Source organism: Geotrypetes seraphini, chromosome 16, assembly GCF_902459505.1.
Source record: "Geotrypetes seraphini chromosome 16, aGeoSer1.1, whole genome shotgun sequence".
Classification (NCBI taxonomy): domain Eukaryota; kingdom Metazoa; phylum Chordata; class Amphibia; order Gymnophiona; family Dermophiidae; genus Geotrypetes; species Geotrypetes seraphini.
The window spans coordinates 42030192-42045587 of record NC_047099.1 but is presented as its reverse complement, the minus strand read 5'-3'; the positions used below and the strand labels follow the sequence as shown (position 1 = coordinate 42045587).

The following is a 15396-nucleotide window of genomic DNA, read 5'->3' as shown; positions in this document are numbered from 1 at the left end:
GAAATAGTTGCATCTCGAAAGGAAATGGTAGAGAAAAGGATGAGACATCTACTACACATTGTCTTTTTTTTGGGGGGAACATTTCTTTGTGGTGGGACTTGCTTACAACAGGGCAGTGTGGGTGCCCTCATCGGAAGGCTGGGTGTTAAAGGACTAGGAGAGGCTGACCCAGTCCTGGTTTAACCCTGTTGCTTAGATTGGAGATGTAGTCTCTGCTTTTATGAGAAGAAACATCCTTAAACCAAAACTAAAAACATTTCTGTTTTTGCGATGCTTTCGGGCTGTAACTGTCCTTATAAGGGCAAAAAACACCCCAACATTTTCTACTATGGTTTTTCCCCACCTATTGTTTGTCCCGTTTTTGTCTCCTTTCCTCCGAACATTGTCGTTCCAACCCATTTCCCTTTTGTCGCATTTGTCCTGTTTTCTGAGCTGCTCATTGAACTAACAATCCCTAGTGATATCCTTTATTAATCTTTGTAACCTTATTTTAGCCCTATATGTATTTTGTATAATCTTTTTATTATTGTACACAGCTTAGAAGTCTGATTAGGCGGTGTAAGAAATTTTAAATAAACTTCGAAACTTGGAAAATTAGAACTTATAACTCTGTACAGATAATGGGGTAAAACCAGGACTCATTCTACCTGTTCCTAAGGTAAGGTGATACCCTTACCCATGAGATGACTCTTCCCCCACCCCCAAATAGGACCCCTATACACTATTAGACATGAGAACCATGAAGATGAACGGGCTAGCCTTCACCAAAATAATTTATTGGAGTTATGTGATACCTTCTTAAGCATGGATTGTAACAGAATTTAAAAAACAACAAAAAACATAGTTCGGAACTAAAACAGTAATGTCCTTTGTGTAAGCTACTACTGATTGCACCGCCTTGACTAATGTCCAGGATATGGGGCTGTTGTCAGCCAGACTCCTTAATGTAAAGGCCACCCGTCTGCTACCTGTCACTAGGTGCATTCTCGGGCTGTGAATATGGATGTCTCGTCCACTCCAGAATTAAACAAGTCCCAGATGCTTAGAGAGAAACAAAAGCTCATTTTACAACACATTAGCAGCAACTCTTTAGTTTAGAATAAGAGATTTTTTTTTTTTTTAATAAAGAGCTATCCCTTCTAATGATAAATAGGAAAACAAGGCTGAACAGTTCAACGGGGGCCTTGATTCTTTCTCTATCTTTTTATAATGGTGTATGCATCTCTACGAGTCCAAGAATCCATACAGTCTTCTGCTCCAAAAGTTCCCAGTGCTTAAGAACTTCCTTCAAGTGATAATGGAGCATAACGATTCTGCTTTCGTGATTAAGCTAGAAAAGAAACACTGGACAGTTTCACGGGATGTTTTAGGCAGGTGAAAAACAGGAAATGGAGGCAACGTAGTCTTTAGAAGATAGGGTGTTTATCTAGCTTGGAAAAAGGATGCGCTTTTTCTCGTTCTCCAGCATTGAGTGGAGCTCCGCTAAGCTGCAGGCTTTTAGCAGGTGAGGTGTGGTCCTATTTGTGGCAATTCGGACACTAGAGAGGGTTTTGCTTACAGAAACAGGTTCTGCATAGCAAATGAGCAAGGCAGATTCCACCATCCAAAAGGCTGGAGTATCGCTAGGAGGAATCCACAAAGGGCAACCACAAGGAAGCATATCAAAGCATAGCTCGTAGCAGGAGAAGAGGCGGGCTGTCACTCATATTTGCAGATATGAACAGTATTGTTCTGGACCAGAAGGGAAGGTCGCCCAAAACGACATCTGCCGAGGCCTGGTACTGGACTTGAGCAGAAACGCAACTGTATTTGATGGCATTTCTTGGCCTTCTATGGATTCATCAAGTCAAAGTCTTCATCTGTCTTGTCGTGGTCAGGTTTTCTTCCTATAGCAGTAATATGTTAGAAGGCAGCGGACCTCTCTCTCTTTCTCTCAACATCTTCTTACTGTAGAATGTCCAGGTAGACAGGGGGGGCTTTCACTAGGGCCTGAAGCTTGCTGTGGACGTCCTTAATGTTCAGCCTCTGTTGAGGCTCTCTCTGCCAGCAGCCTTGCATGATATCGTAGACCTCAGATGGGCAGGTCCGAGGCCTCTCCAGCTCCCGGCCCTGAGTGATGCATTCAATGGCCTGTCAAGACACATATGAGAAAATTGAAAATTCAGTGCTGAACAATGGAGGCAACAAATGGCAGGGGGCAGAATCAAGTAATTATCTAGACGTTCTACTGTTGGACAGCATTTGTTTTCATCAAGTATCTATACAACAGTTACAACAAAGCCCTTAATACTGACAACATATAAATTGTGTAATAAATAACTTACGCTGGGTTTTACTAAGAGTAGTTTGCCATGCTCCGATGCTCACAGGAATTCAATGAGCATCGGAACATTTACCTCACTGGCCCAAGGTAAAATGCTCTTATGCTGCTTAGTAAAAGGTGCCCTTAATAAATAAATAAATAGATAAATCTTTTGGGTCAGTCTCATGAAAAGCAATTCCAACTAGCACTCAGATTACAAGTCTGGGAAGTCAGCTCCAGTGTGTTCAAAAGGTGGCAGTCGGGCTTCTAAAAAACCTCCATGCCCCTGACCCTGTCTCCGTTGGCTCACTGGCTGCCTGTAGCTAAACGTTGTGTCTTCAAGGGCCTGATGTAGCGTTCAAGTCCTTGCACGACATGGCGCAGGGCTAAACTTCCTCTGTATGTGCCAAACCGATCCTTCTGCTCCCAGGATGAAATACGCCTCAAAACGCCCCCCTCCCCCCGGGTCGTGCCCTTCCACTACAAACGGCTACACAACGGTCCTACTCCCACTTCATACCGAGCCACTGGAATCGACTGCCATCACAGATCAGATCTCTTGAAGGTCTCCTCAACTTCAGGAAAGCTATAAAAACTTACCTCTTTATTTGACCTCTGCCCTTGATCCATGGGCTACAAAGAATTGTATATTGGTAACCGAACCAGTCTGTATCACGGAAGGATAACTACACCTGATATGTGCCAACTAGGATGAAAACTTACATTGTAATCTTGTACTGATATTATATATGTTTAACCTGTAACCCTTTCTGCGCTCTTTGGGGACAACGGGATAGAAAACGAATTAAAGAAATAAATATTGACTGTGTTTTCTCACCGGAAGCCATGTTGTATCTGTGACCAGATATTCTTTCTACCATCTTTGCCCAGTTGTTCAGCTTCAGCCATTCCTAAACCTCTGACCTCGTTCTGGTAGCCCTTGTCTTTCTATCATCTTGGATACATTCCTGTAGGGCCTTCTACATTGGCTGCAAGGTTGCAGTCGCTCTGTTGGCCGCCCACAGCTGACCAGGCGGTGGCTAAAAGCTTTGCACTAGCTGCCTCATTTATTTTAAGGACCCAGTTTAAAACTTAAAATGGAATAAGCCCTGGGCTCCTTTAGGAGGACGGGCTAAATAAATGAGCAAATAAATAGTTATTTACTTTTCTGAAATGTGAGTTCCTGCCACATGTAGCTGGTGCATAAACGTCCATTTCTCCAAGTATTTTAGACCATAAGAACATAAGAATATCCTTACTGGGTCAGACCAATGGTCCATCCAGCCCAGTAGCCCGTTCTCACGGTGGCCAATCCAGGTCATTAGGACCTGGCCAAAACCCAGAGCAAACAGTGGCTTCCCCCATGTCTTTCTCAATAATAGACTATGGATCTTTCCTCCAGGAACTTGTCCAAACCTTTCTTAAAACCAGGCTCTACACTGGGAAATCCTTTTCTAAAATATAGCAAAACTTGGAACATCCTGACCAGCTGACTCAATTCCGATTTGTATATCCTTTCTATAATGCCGCTCCATATAATTTAAAATATTTTGTCCAATTGTGTGTTTTCACAGGGTTGTTCTGGAAGGCGTGACATGGAATGATTATGATCTTTAAATTTAATAATAAGAATTTTAAATTAATTGGGTGGGGGGGGGGGCAAGATTAAAAGTTTCCCTTCGACACCTAACACTCTTGCCCCAGGCTCTGTCTCTGTTGTTCAGGATGGATTTTCATAGGTGTCCCTTCAAGATCAGGAGATATATTCCATGATTCTCCTTCCCCAATACCCTTTCCCAAGTTCAGCAGGAGCTCCTTATATCCTACCTCTGTGTTGGAGAGCTGATACCATGGTTGCTTCCCATAGGTAAAGATTTCCCAGAGCACCACCCCAAAGCTCCAGATATCACTCTCAGTGGTAAACTTCCTATAGAGAATGCTCTCTGGGGGCATCCATCGGATTGGCAGCATGGTACGGCCTCCCACCTACAAAGAAGAAAAAGCTGTTAACAGGGCACTTTGCAGAGAACAGGAAGTTGAGCAGGAAAAAGATTTGGAAAGACATGTCTGGATAAATGGAAGAAACACAATGTGCCATAATGAGAAATGAAAATGTATTTTTTATACTTTATGTGTTTTTAAAGATTTTTTGCATTTCTAAGAGTTTTTATAAAAAATATCAGTTTTAGATGAATTTTTTTTTTTTTTTTATTTATTTATTTATTTATAAATTTCAAATTTACAATTCAAGATGAAATCTTGTACAGAAAGTGATTACATCAAATGAACAAAGAAATAAACCTCATAAATTTACATAGAAAATGAAAATTTTTTGTATAATCTCTCAAGTCCACAATTATGATCCATGATGTATATTGAACAGAACTAAAAGAAACTTATTTCATTAAAGATAAGCTGTACATGGTAAACTGATATTCAGGCGTCTAATTTATTGAAGCCCTCATTCTTACCCCTTCTCCAGGCGGGACAAGGAGAGAAAGGCCGTTAGCTGGTTTGGCTCAAAGAAAACATATTTCTGGGAATTATAGTGAACTATACACTTGCAGGGATGACGAAGATAAAAAGTTCCCCCTAGAGCCAAAACACCAGGTTTTAATATTAGAAACTCCTTTCTACGTCTTTGTGTATCTCTTGCCAAATCTGGGAACATCTGTATTTTTAGATCAAGAAACTTTTTCTCTTTATTTTTAAAGAATAATCTCAGAAGCCAATTCTTATCCATCGTAATAGCCAAGGTCACAATCAATGTAGCAGGTGTAGCAACTTCTTTATCAGATAATTCAAGCAAAGCTGATACATCAATTGGTCCCTGAATTTTTTCTTCTTGAAGATCTTGAGTTTTATTAGGTAGATAATAGACCTGGGTGAAAGGAGTTAGATGAATTTTTAACTTTTTGTTTTTCAAAGAAACATGAAAAAAATTCTGTCCTAGAACTTCATAACCAACTCCTGTAACTCTCGATCCGAGTCCTGGGCTCTCAATTTCAATCCACAGCCCTGATCCTGACCCTCACTCTACACAAGTCAGTTCTCAGTGCTTCAGCACTTGTGGCTGTAGGTGTGACTAATGCCTTTAAAACACTGGCCTGCATTTCTGGCCGCTACCTTTCATGAAGCCACGATTCTTAAAAGCAGTGCTATTGCGTGACTGATACATGATCGGTGGCCAATGGCGACAGTGCCATTTATAGAATCCAGCCCTTAGTGCCCATAGTTTTTGTGTACTTAAAATTTGGTGCTCTTCCTCGAATCTACCTCATAACTGCTAATATTCTAGCATTTTAGCACACAAATGGCACTAAAGTCATAGAATTGGAGGGGTTTTTAGTCTTAAGGCTTTTCCTTAAGACTGATTTTTAAACAATTATATTTCAGGTTGACAGGGCCAAAAAGCATTTTGTGGTCATTATAACACTCTGGTGACGAACTCGGCCAATGAAAATGTGGCATTCTCATCCCACTCGTGCACCAGCCCAAATGATCAGGTATGAGCCAGCCCGCTGGGATATTATTTTCCTTTCCATCCTCTTAAGTGCTCATGATGGTGTGTGCCTGATCCACATTTTCCATTCTGGGGGGAGGCCGCATTAAATTATGCATACGTGTCTGACAAGCAGGCGGATTCAGGGGAGCTGAAAGGGAAAAAGACGGCCCTTTCCTATCTGGGATGCCACAAAGTTCAAATCCCAGCAGAGTCCTTGATCAGGATGAAGACTGATGGGTTTCCTCAAACCGATGGATTCTCTCTGGCAGGCACTCAGAATTCACTTTGGGATGGGAGAGGGTGGGGAGAGGGAACTGGCTCTACTCAATCATCAGCTTAAGAGGCCTATCAACATCTCTTCATCTCAGAAACATGCCAGTCACTATGCTTTACCAGGGCAACCGGGTTGGGTCATTCTTATGACTCCCATGTGTCTATGGCTCCATGCCAAGTCCACAGGGCTGAGGCCACATCTGATTTTACCTAGGGTTACCATATGGCTCCAGAAAAAGGAGGACGGATCGAGACATCTGGATTTTACTTCCATTAAAAGCAATAGAAGTAAAACCTGGATATCTCAATCTATCCTCCTTTTCCTGGAGCCATCTCTACAGACGTCTAATGCCAGATTATCTAATACTAGCATCTTGGGCACTTGCGTTTTTTAAATTATTATCATCTATGCAGGATCTCCAATGCATTCATTTATGCATTTTCATTTATTTTGATTGATTCTGTGCCAGGTTTCTTGGTGAACATGGCAAAAGAATTTATCCCGATCCCTGTTGCACCTGCTCAATTTGTACCACTCTGTTAGCCTCCCAACCCCTTTGCACAATCTCTACCATCATATGATCTGCTCCCAAGTTCCTCAGCATTACATCCGATTACAGTGTGTGAGGGGAGAAGGGGAGGAAGATGATGTAAAGTGTTGTCTCACTATTACGAAATGCTTCTTCAAGAATAATAGAAACATGATATTATTGCAAATTTGATTTCCAAGAGAGCAATGTGCTTTTTTTTTTTTTTTAATTTTAGCTTCCAGAAGTTGAAATTTTTATGTGACTCCTCTCTTGCCAGCTCCAGGGAGCCTCCCTCTTACTAGAATAATTTTTTTTCATTTCCAATGAATGTCATGTTAATTGTGCGCTCTCTTGTTAAAAAGTGGACGAAATGGGCCAGATTGGAGGAGAGGAGGGACGGGGGGGAGATATAATACAGACATTTAAATACTTGAAAGGTATTAATATAGAATCAAATCTATTCCAGAGAAGAGAAAATGGTAAAACTAGAGGTTGCACGGAGGAAGACTCAGGAACAATATTAGGAAATTCTTTTTCATGGAGAGGGTGGTAGATGGTTGGAATGCCCTCCTGAGGGAAGTGGTGGAGAGGAAAACAGTGATGGAATCCAGAAAAGCGTGGGATAAACATAGAGGATCTCTAATTAGAAAACGAAGGATGTAAATTAAAGAACTAATGCCAGTACTGGACAGACTTGCACGATCTGTGTCCCATATGTGGTGATTTGGTGTAGGATTGGGCTGGGGAGGGTATCGATGGGAACTCCACTAACTTGAAACATGAAGATGTTACTGGCCAGACTTTATGGTAGATATCCTGCAAACAATGGGATGGTTGGGTAGGCTGGAGTGAGCTTGGATGGCAACTTCAGCATTTGGAACCTAGGACAATACCAGGTGGACTTCACAGTGTATGACCCAGAAATACCAAACAAGAGACAAGTTCATTTAATCGTGTATTTTTAATGAGAATAACTAATGGGCAGACTGGATTGACCGTTCAGGTTTTTATCTGCCATCATTTACTATGTTACTATGTCGTGAACAGCGCTCAAATTTAGACACTGGGAAAAATGTGTGCTAGAGCAGTGGTTCCCAACCCTGTCCTGGAGGACCACCAGCCAGTTGGGTTTTTGGGATAGCCCTAATGAGTATGCATGAGAAAGCTTTGCATATAATGGAGGAGACAGGCATGCAAATATGCCTCATGCATATTCATTAGAGCTATCCCGAAAACCCAACTAGCTGGTGGTCCTCTAGAAGGCACTCTAGGCTGAGACCTTTTATAAAACAGTGACCAACTTTGGGCATGAGGACTAACTCCGGTGAAACGCTGTAAATCAGGGATCTCAAAGTCCCTCCTTGAGGGCCGCAATCCAGTCGGGTTTTCAGGATTTCCCCAATGAATATGCATTGAAAGCAGTGAATGCACAAAGATCTCATGCATATTCATTGGGGAAATCCTAAAAACCCGACTGGATTGCGGCCCTCAAGGAGGGACTTTGAGACCCCTGCTGTAAATCCCGATGCACAGGTTGGGAGCATAACCCTGGTATTCTATAACAATGCGTCTAAATCTTTGGAATGCCCTTGACCCAGCCATGTTCTTTCCATGGTCACAACCTCATTCGGGTTGCACTCAAGACACTTTGGCCCTGACTCTATAAATGGCATCTAACTCCAAGGCCCCTTTCGGCACGCTTGTCAATCATCCGCTAGGCGCCATTTATAGAACCACACCCAGCAGCAACTAAGCATTTGTAGGTGCCGGTAGGTGTTTTGATGTTATATTTATTCCATGTTATAAAGTGCTTAAATTTGAAGATTTGCGGTGTATAAGAAATTTTTAAATAAATAAATAAAAATAAATTTTGCCAGTTTTCTTGGCCTACGTGAATGCGTCTAAGGATGCCCAAACTCCGCCCTCAAACCACTCCTAATCACACCTTCTTGTTGGTAAGCGCTTCAGTGTAGACACCTACCGCAGTATATTTTTAATTGGTTCTTAATGGCGCTCTCAATTATCAGCGCTGATTATGACAATATAAAAAATTAAGTTAGGTGCCTAAATCATCCAGTTGTGCCGATCTAGTTGTCTAACTTCCAGTGTCATTTATAAAATCTGGGCCTTTGGACGCAGAGTGCTGTACAATAGCATGTAGGCACAAACATGTGTAAATTCAAATTAGTGCTAATTAAGTCCAATTAAAGCCAGTGATTGGTTTTTAGTACCCAATTGCATAAATAGTTTATGTAGGGTTACAAACTCCGGATTTCCCCGGACGGCTTTTCAAAACCTGGCACATTATCCGGGTTTTGAAAAGCCTCTTGAAATTGCATCGGGCAGGAAGGAAATCCATGCATGCAGCAGATGACATCTGTTTCAAATGACAGCCCGTCCCTTCTTCTCACAGGCTGACTTACCCTGTAGTAGTCTGTGCTGTAGATGTCCCTGGACATCCCAAAGTCGCCGATCTTGACCACCAGGTTGTTGCCCACCAGGCAGTTCCTGGTGGCGAGGTCGCGGTGGACAAAGTGCAGGGAGGCCAGGTAAACCATGCCCGAGGCTATCTGTGTGGCGATTTGCAGCATCTGGCTCAGGCTGAGCTGCCCAAAGGATTGTCCATTTCCGTTGTCAAGGATTCGGGCATCTGGGCCATGGGATCTGTGGCACAGAAGGTTGCAAAACAAGATTCATGTAGATCTATTGCTCTGTATGGAAATATCAACCAGCAATGGCACTACGAGCCATTATATAGGAATATAGCCACATGGGAATAGTGCATTTGCATAATTAGATCACAAGCTCCTTTGACAGCCTATGAGAACAAGGTAAAAAGGTCACACTCTCTATGAACAAGGTGGCCTATCTGAGTGAGATGCCCTCTTACAGTTTGAGACTGGCCCACAAGGGGCACCCTCTTTAATGATGGAAGGTACCATTTTATAAAAAAGCAAAAGTGATAAATAGTACAAAATAAAGACAGAGCTATTAAAAAATAATAGATTCTAGCAAAGCTAAACCCATAACCCCCCTGAAGGAAACATGCCTTTCAAATCACACATCAAAAACATTTCAATATCTGAGAGAAGCCTTGAAAATTCAAATCCGGAGAGCCCCAATTCGAGTGACACTCCTTACCTGTGTCAGAGGCACCAATAATATGCACAGGAGGGGGGGGGGGTTACACTTGGCAGTTTATGGGCGTGTCACCAAGAGGAGTATGCAACTTAGAGAATACTATCAGTTACATGCATTGCAAGTGCGCCAACTTATGTCAGCCAATGGTCGATGTGGGCGTGCCTAAATTTGGTGCGCAAAAGTGGCTTTATGCTAGTGCTTCATAATGGCTTAGGCACTCCTCAGTGCCATCAGAAAATTGGCACAAACGCACCCCATTGCGGCACCAAGTTATGGAAGATGGTTGAACTGGCTTCCTGACCGAAATCCCAGGGTGGGATTTGAACTCGGGTCTGGGCATAACAGGCAAGTGGCCTACCAGTTGCACCACAAGGCCTCTAAGCTTTGGTGGAACCCTTAAAACTCTGTGGAATAAAATTGTGCATTTGCATCAGCCAGATTCCAGAGGGGGGGGGGGGAAGAAATGAATTGAATTCAGGCCATATGCAACCTGGCCAAAATTCAGCACTAGTGCTACCTCCATTCCATGATTGTTGGTGATTGCTGCCTGAGTTGGGTGGCAGTTCCCATCGCGTTTCTGATGCAGCCTCTGCCCCGGGATCTGTGCCTCCCTGCATCGCAGGCTAAGCGAGGCCACTGACAGCACATCATCTGTCAGCAATACCTGGGGGGCCAATTGAAAAGTCTCTGTTTATTCCAGCTGATGGGCAATCTTTTTCTATTTAAGCCTCTCAGACGGCTAATCTAATCAATATTGAAAGAAATGCCTGCATTAGCCGAAAAGGGCAGACTGCTTGAAAGAAGCAGAGCAATAATGGAAGAGGCTGGGAGGGGGAGGAGAGACCTGCAAGAGGAGCGGAGGTGACAGAGTTAAGAGAAGAGCAGCAATTTCAGGGGATAATAGGGAGGGAGCAGCTCGTAATTAACAGGAGACACGTCCTAATGAAATGAAGGCCTGCTAGCTCCAGGAGCTGGGTATGGGAGAGTAACAGTGGATCGGACCAGTTGACCCTTATGATCCGACTCCTTCATGGTGCCCCTCAGATTCATTTGGAGCATTCGACAAAGTTCCACATGAAAGGCTTCTCAGGAAACTACAAAGCCATGGAATAGAGGGAGATATACAAAGGTGGATAGGCAAATGGTTGGAAAACAGAAAGCAGAGAGTGGGCATAAATGGGAAGTTCTCAGACTGGGAGAAAGTGACTAGTGGTGTGCCCCAGGGCTCAGTGCTTGGGCCAATCCTATTTAATATTTATATCAATGACCTGGAAGACGGAATATCCAGTGAGATCATTAAGTTTGCAGACGACACAAAGCTATGCCGGGCAATCAGATCGCAGGAGGATAGCGAGGAACTCCAAAGCGACTTGTATCAGTTAGAGAAATGGGCAAAGCAATGGCAGATGAAGTTCAACGTGGAGAAATGCAAAGTAATGCATTTAGGTAGTAAGAATAAGGAATACGAGTATAGAATGTCAGGCGCAACTCTGGGTAAGAGCGAACAAGAAAAGGACCTGGGTGTACTGATAGATAGGACCCTGAAGCCATCGGCACAATGCGCGGCAGCGGCAAAGAAAGCAAACAGAATGTTAGGCATGATAAAGAAAGGAATCACGAGTAGATCGGAGAAAGTCATAATGCCGCTTTATAGAGCAATGGTCAGACCACACTTGGAATACTGTGTCCAACATTGGTCTCCCAACCTAAAGAAGGATATAAAACTGTTGGAGAGGGTACAGAGACGAGCAACGAAGTTAATAAGAGGTATGGAGAACTTGGAATATGAGGAACGACTCAAGAAACTGGGACTGTTCTCCCTTGAGAAGAGGAGGCTGCGAGGGGACATGATCGAGACGTTCAAAATGCTGAAAGGCATCGATAAAATAGAGCAGGAAAATAAATTATTTACATTGTCCAACGCGACACGGACAAGAGGACATGGTTTGAAGCTAAGGGGGGACAAGTCCAGGACAAATGTCAGGAAGTACTGTTTTACGCAGCGAGTGGTAGACGCCTGGAATGCTCTCCCAAAGGAGGTTATTAAGGAATCCACTGTGCTGGGATTCAAAGGCAAATTAGATACACATCTCCTTATGAGAGGCATAGAGGGATATGGGTGACTAAAACTACATCAGGTGTATACCTGACTGGGCCTCCGCGTGTGCGGATCGCCGGACTCGATGGACCATGGGTCTGATCCGGAGATGGCAGTTCTTATGTTCTTATGTACTCTAGTTGTAAAAAAAAAGCTTTTCCAGTTCACTTTTCAGGATCTCCTTGGTGTACAGGGATTTGAGAGGTCTCTATCTGCTCTTCTTTCTTATGTAGCATTTTCAAATATATACCAGAAACCTGTACACAAGGTCTGTATTAAAACTGGACAGGAAGTCGCTGATGCTTGATGGACCTCCTGGGAAAGAGCCGAGACATCGGGGCAGCAGTGTGTGGTTTGCTGTGTGTGTCGTGCCTCCACCTCCCCACCCTCCGGGAGAGAAAACTGAGACATCAGGGTGGCTGCGACAGATGTCATCTGCCACTGAAACACCTTTTAAAGTAAGCTGCATCCATGGTGCGCAATCATGGGGCATACCCTAAGGGGTGTGCCACAAGGGACATGTTAGGCCCCTTGGGAGCCCAGAAGAAGCCTGGAATGATCTAGGGGAGTAGAAATCTGCCTTGTATTTCTTTATTGAAGGTATTTTCTTCTTGTTATACAATGATAAAATGTAAAAAAAACAAGGTAAAGGATACAAGCACTCCTAAGCCGATAGGCCCTGTGGATAGACACATGCAATCGAAATAACCATCTCCTGTTTCAGATGAGCTGTCTGTCTCTGGTGCTTCATTAAGTGAAGGAGGACATTCCACCCCGTCCCCTCCGTTTATTCCTTCATACCCTATTGGGGCTTTTTCACAAAATGATGTAGCTCCAGTGGGGAACGTATCTACTGATGTAGAGGGTACTCTTCAATGGAATCATGTACCATCTGTGTTCCAATCATGGTAGCTTGTCTCAACTTAGCCAGAGCAGTGGATCGTTCTCAAGATATTACTTTAAAAGATATGTGGCAAGTTGTTGTAAGGACTAAAGAGTGCATAAAGTTAACCATTCTGCAATGATGCAATTTCTCTCAGCGGACTGTTGACAAACTTCATGAGATGGATTTAAAATCAAAGTCAGTGGATGCCAAACCGATACAAATATCTACATCTATAATGTTCAATCAGCTTCTTAACTTTTATTAGAGACTGGTAATCTACAGCCAATTACAATTTCTAGAAAATTGTACCAGGTCTAGGACGTTACTGAATTTTCAAATTTGTTGCCTTCTGTCTCCAGAGATATCATTATGTAGATACTTGACAAAGATATTGCTATTTGATAACATGGAAAGTATGCAAATTTCTGAAGGTTGGTATGTTTTTGTGCCTCAATCTGAGACAGTTGGCGATGGTTTAACGAAGGAACTCAGTTTGAATACCCTACATTTGACCAAGGGCTACCCTTCAGTTTGCTGCGCCAACTGAACATGAGAAAAATAATTTGTTGGAAGCATATTTCCAAAAATAAAAAAAGACACTCTGTTTGTGGTCATTCAGTCTGGATTTTTTTCAGATGTGTCCAGGACCACACAGAGGCGTTGTAGAGAATTTCTGAAATTGAAAGATAGAGTAACTTTGTTTCCCTGCAAATGTGTGGCAACATTGAATTCTATAAGGTATGTTTAATTTGATCCTACCCATCTCGAGAGATTACAGATTGAAAAAGAGGGTATAGTAGGGTGGAGGTGAAATATTTAAAAAAAAAACATAAGGCTGATAGGGGGATAAATTTCAAAATATTTGTATGTCTTGATTATGTTGTTTTACTTTTCAGCTACCTCCCATTGATGTGACCTATTATTTCTTTGTATGTCACGTTGTGTGAAATATATGCAATATTAAAAAACTGAACATAATAGCAGAACAGCCTAAACTGTCCTGGAAGTCCATGAGGTTTGGGAGTGAAAAATTACGAGTACAATAGAAACCCTGGCAATGTACGTCACTATGTGTAGCCTGACTATGTGTGTCGTTGCTGTCTGTGGTGAATCTGTTCTTATTTCCAAAGACTACATTGGTTACCAGTCGAGGCCAGAGTCAGATTTAAGTCTGGTTGTATAGGCTATAAAGTCTTATATGGTTTAGCACCTGATTATCTTGTGGATCATTTTTTATTCATTAATTCACAATGCCCAAGACGTAATTGCAATTTATTTGCTTTTCAATGACTCCTATCTTTCCAGGCAGCTTCACGGATCGGCCCACTGCTCGTTATCACCCTTGTACTCCCATCATTCAAGTGACACATGGCAAGTGCAGAGTTCCCTCTAATCCTAATGTAATTTGCATGGATTGCCCCGTCTCATTTTCTCATTTCCTAGGATACGGTGGTTTTGGCGCAAGAAAGACATTGAGAAGGGAGCCACACCATTAGAGAAAGGGGGAAGGGACGTGGGTCTCTCACCTGAGAAAGCGGTTCAGATCCCCATGCTTCATGTACTCAAACACCATAATGAGGGGCTCCCCGTCCGTGCAGACCCCGAAGAACTTGACAATGTGCTCATGCTGAAGGACAGTGAGGAGCTCCGCCTCTCGCTGGAAGTCCAGCCGTGCCGTCTCGCTTGCCTCCTTTAGGGCCTGGAGCGTGTCCAAGATAAAACCGAAGGGAAAAGGTGAGTATTATGTCATTACCAACCTGAGTGCCCCATATCCAGTCCCTTCAAAGTGGAAACTCCTGAGGTGGGTCAGGCTACACTCCATAGGAAAATCTGGACCCGACCCGCCCCCCCCCAGGCCGTCAGGCACAGAATAAACTGTTTTATAGAAAAGCATTAGCAGCATATCTCTGTTATTTGAATGTTCTGATTTGTGCATATTAGACACTTCGTAAGTATTATGCCTCCCTTTTAGTATGAATTTGAATTTCAATGCTGTTAAGTATATTTTAGAAACTGTTTCATGGTAGTCCTATTATTACGTTTCAATTTACTGATTTTTCTCATTAATTGTACTTATGTTTATATTTGCTCTTTTTTACTACCATCATGCTGTTAATAAAATTGTAAGTTTTATGTTGAATTATACTTGCTGTACACCGCCTTGGGTGAATCTCTTCATAAAGGCGGTCAATAATTCCCAATAAATAAAATAATGCAAGTACTACTGTACATTGAGCATTAGTAATGAATTCGAGAGACTGAGATTATATTCCACATACTCTGATTGAGGTTCATTACTGTCAAGTATTTGCAAAATGAATCCATTGCCTTTGAGATATATTTTAAACCGAAGAAGGATCTGTACTAGCTTGGAAAGGATTTCCCTAACACCACCTGTGATGTCGGATTTCTGTCACTCATTTAGAACCACATTTATCAATGGGTCAGTGGCAGTGCTTTCCCCCATTCCTCAGGAGCTCAGGATTCTATGAAGCCAACATTGACGGCCCCCAACCCAAGGGAAGAGAAAAAGAACTCCCAGACATTGCCCAACATTGGCACCTACAGGTAGGATTCAGAGGACCCTCCTGAGGATGTCATTAGGACATCTGGATTTCAGCCAGAAGAGATCAGAGGCTAATCAAGGAAGGCAGGGAGAAC

The 15396-nt window shown here is 42.7% G+C and overlaps 1 protein-coding gene across 2 annotated transcripts in view; it reads right to left on the bottom strand.

Moving 5' to 3' along the window:
- Positions 1-755: 755 nt before the first annotated feature.
- NTRK1 (neurotrophic receptor tyrosine kinase 1) overlaps positions 756-15396 on the bottom strand; it is a 58719-nt gene continuing 44078 nt past the window's right edge. For both annotated transcript variants that reach the window (XM_033923127.1, XM_033923128.1), the window contains exons 13-16: positions 14262-14434; positions 9034-9274; positions 4130-4288; positions 756-2130 (exon numbers count right to left, since the gene is read on the bottom strand). In XM_033923127.1, the coding sequence (XP_033779018.1) occupies positions 1945-2130; positions 4130-4288; positions 9034-9274; positions 14262-14434 (759 nt within the window). In that variant the 3' untranslated portion in view covers positions 756-1944. The remainder of the gene's footprint in view (positions 2131-4129; positions 4289-9033; positions 9275-14261; positions 14435-15396) is intronic.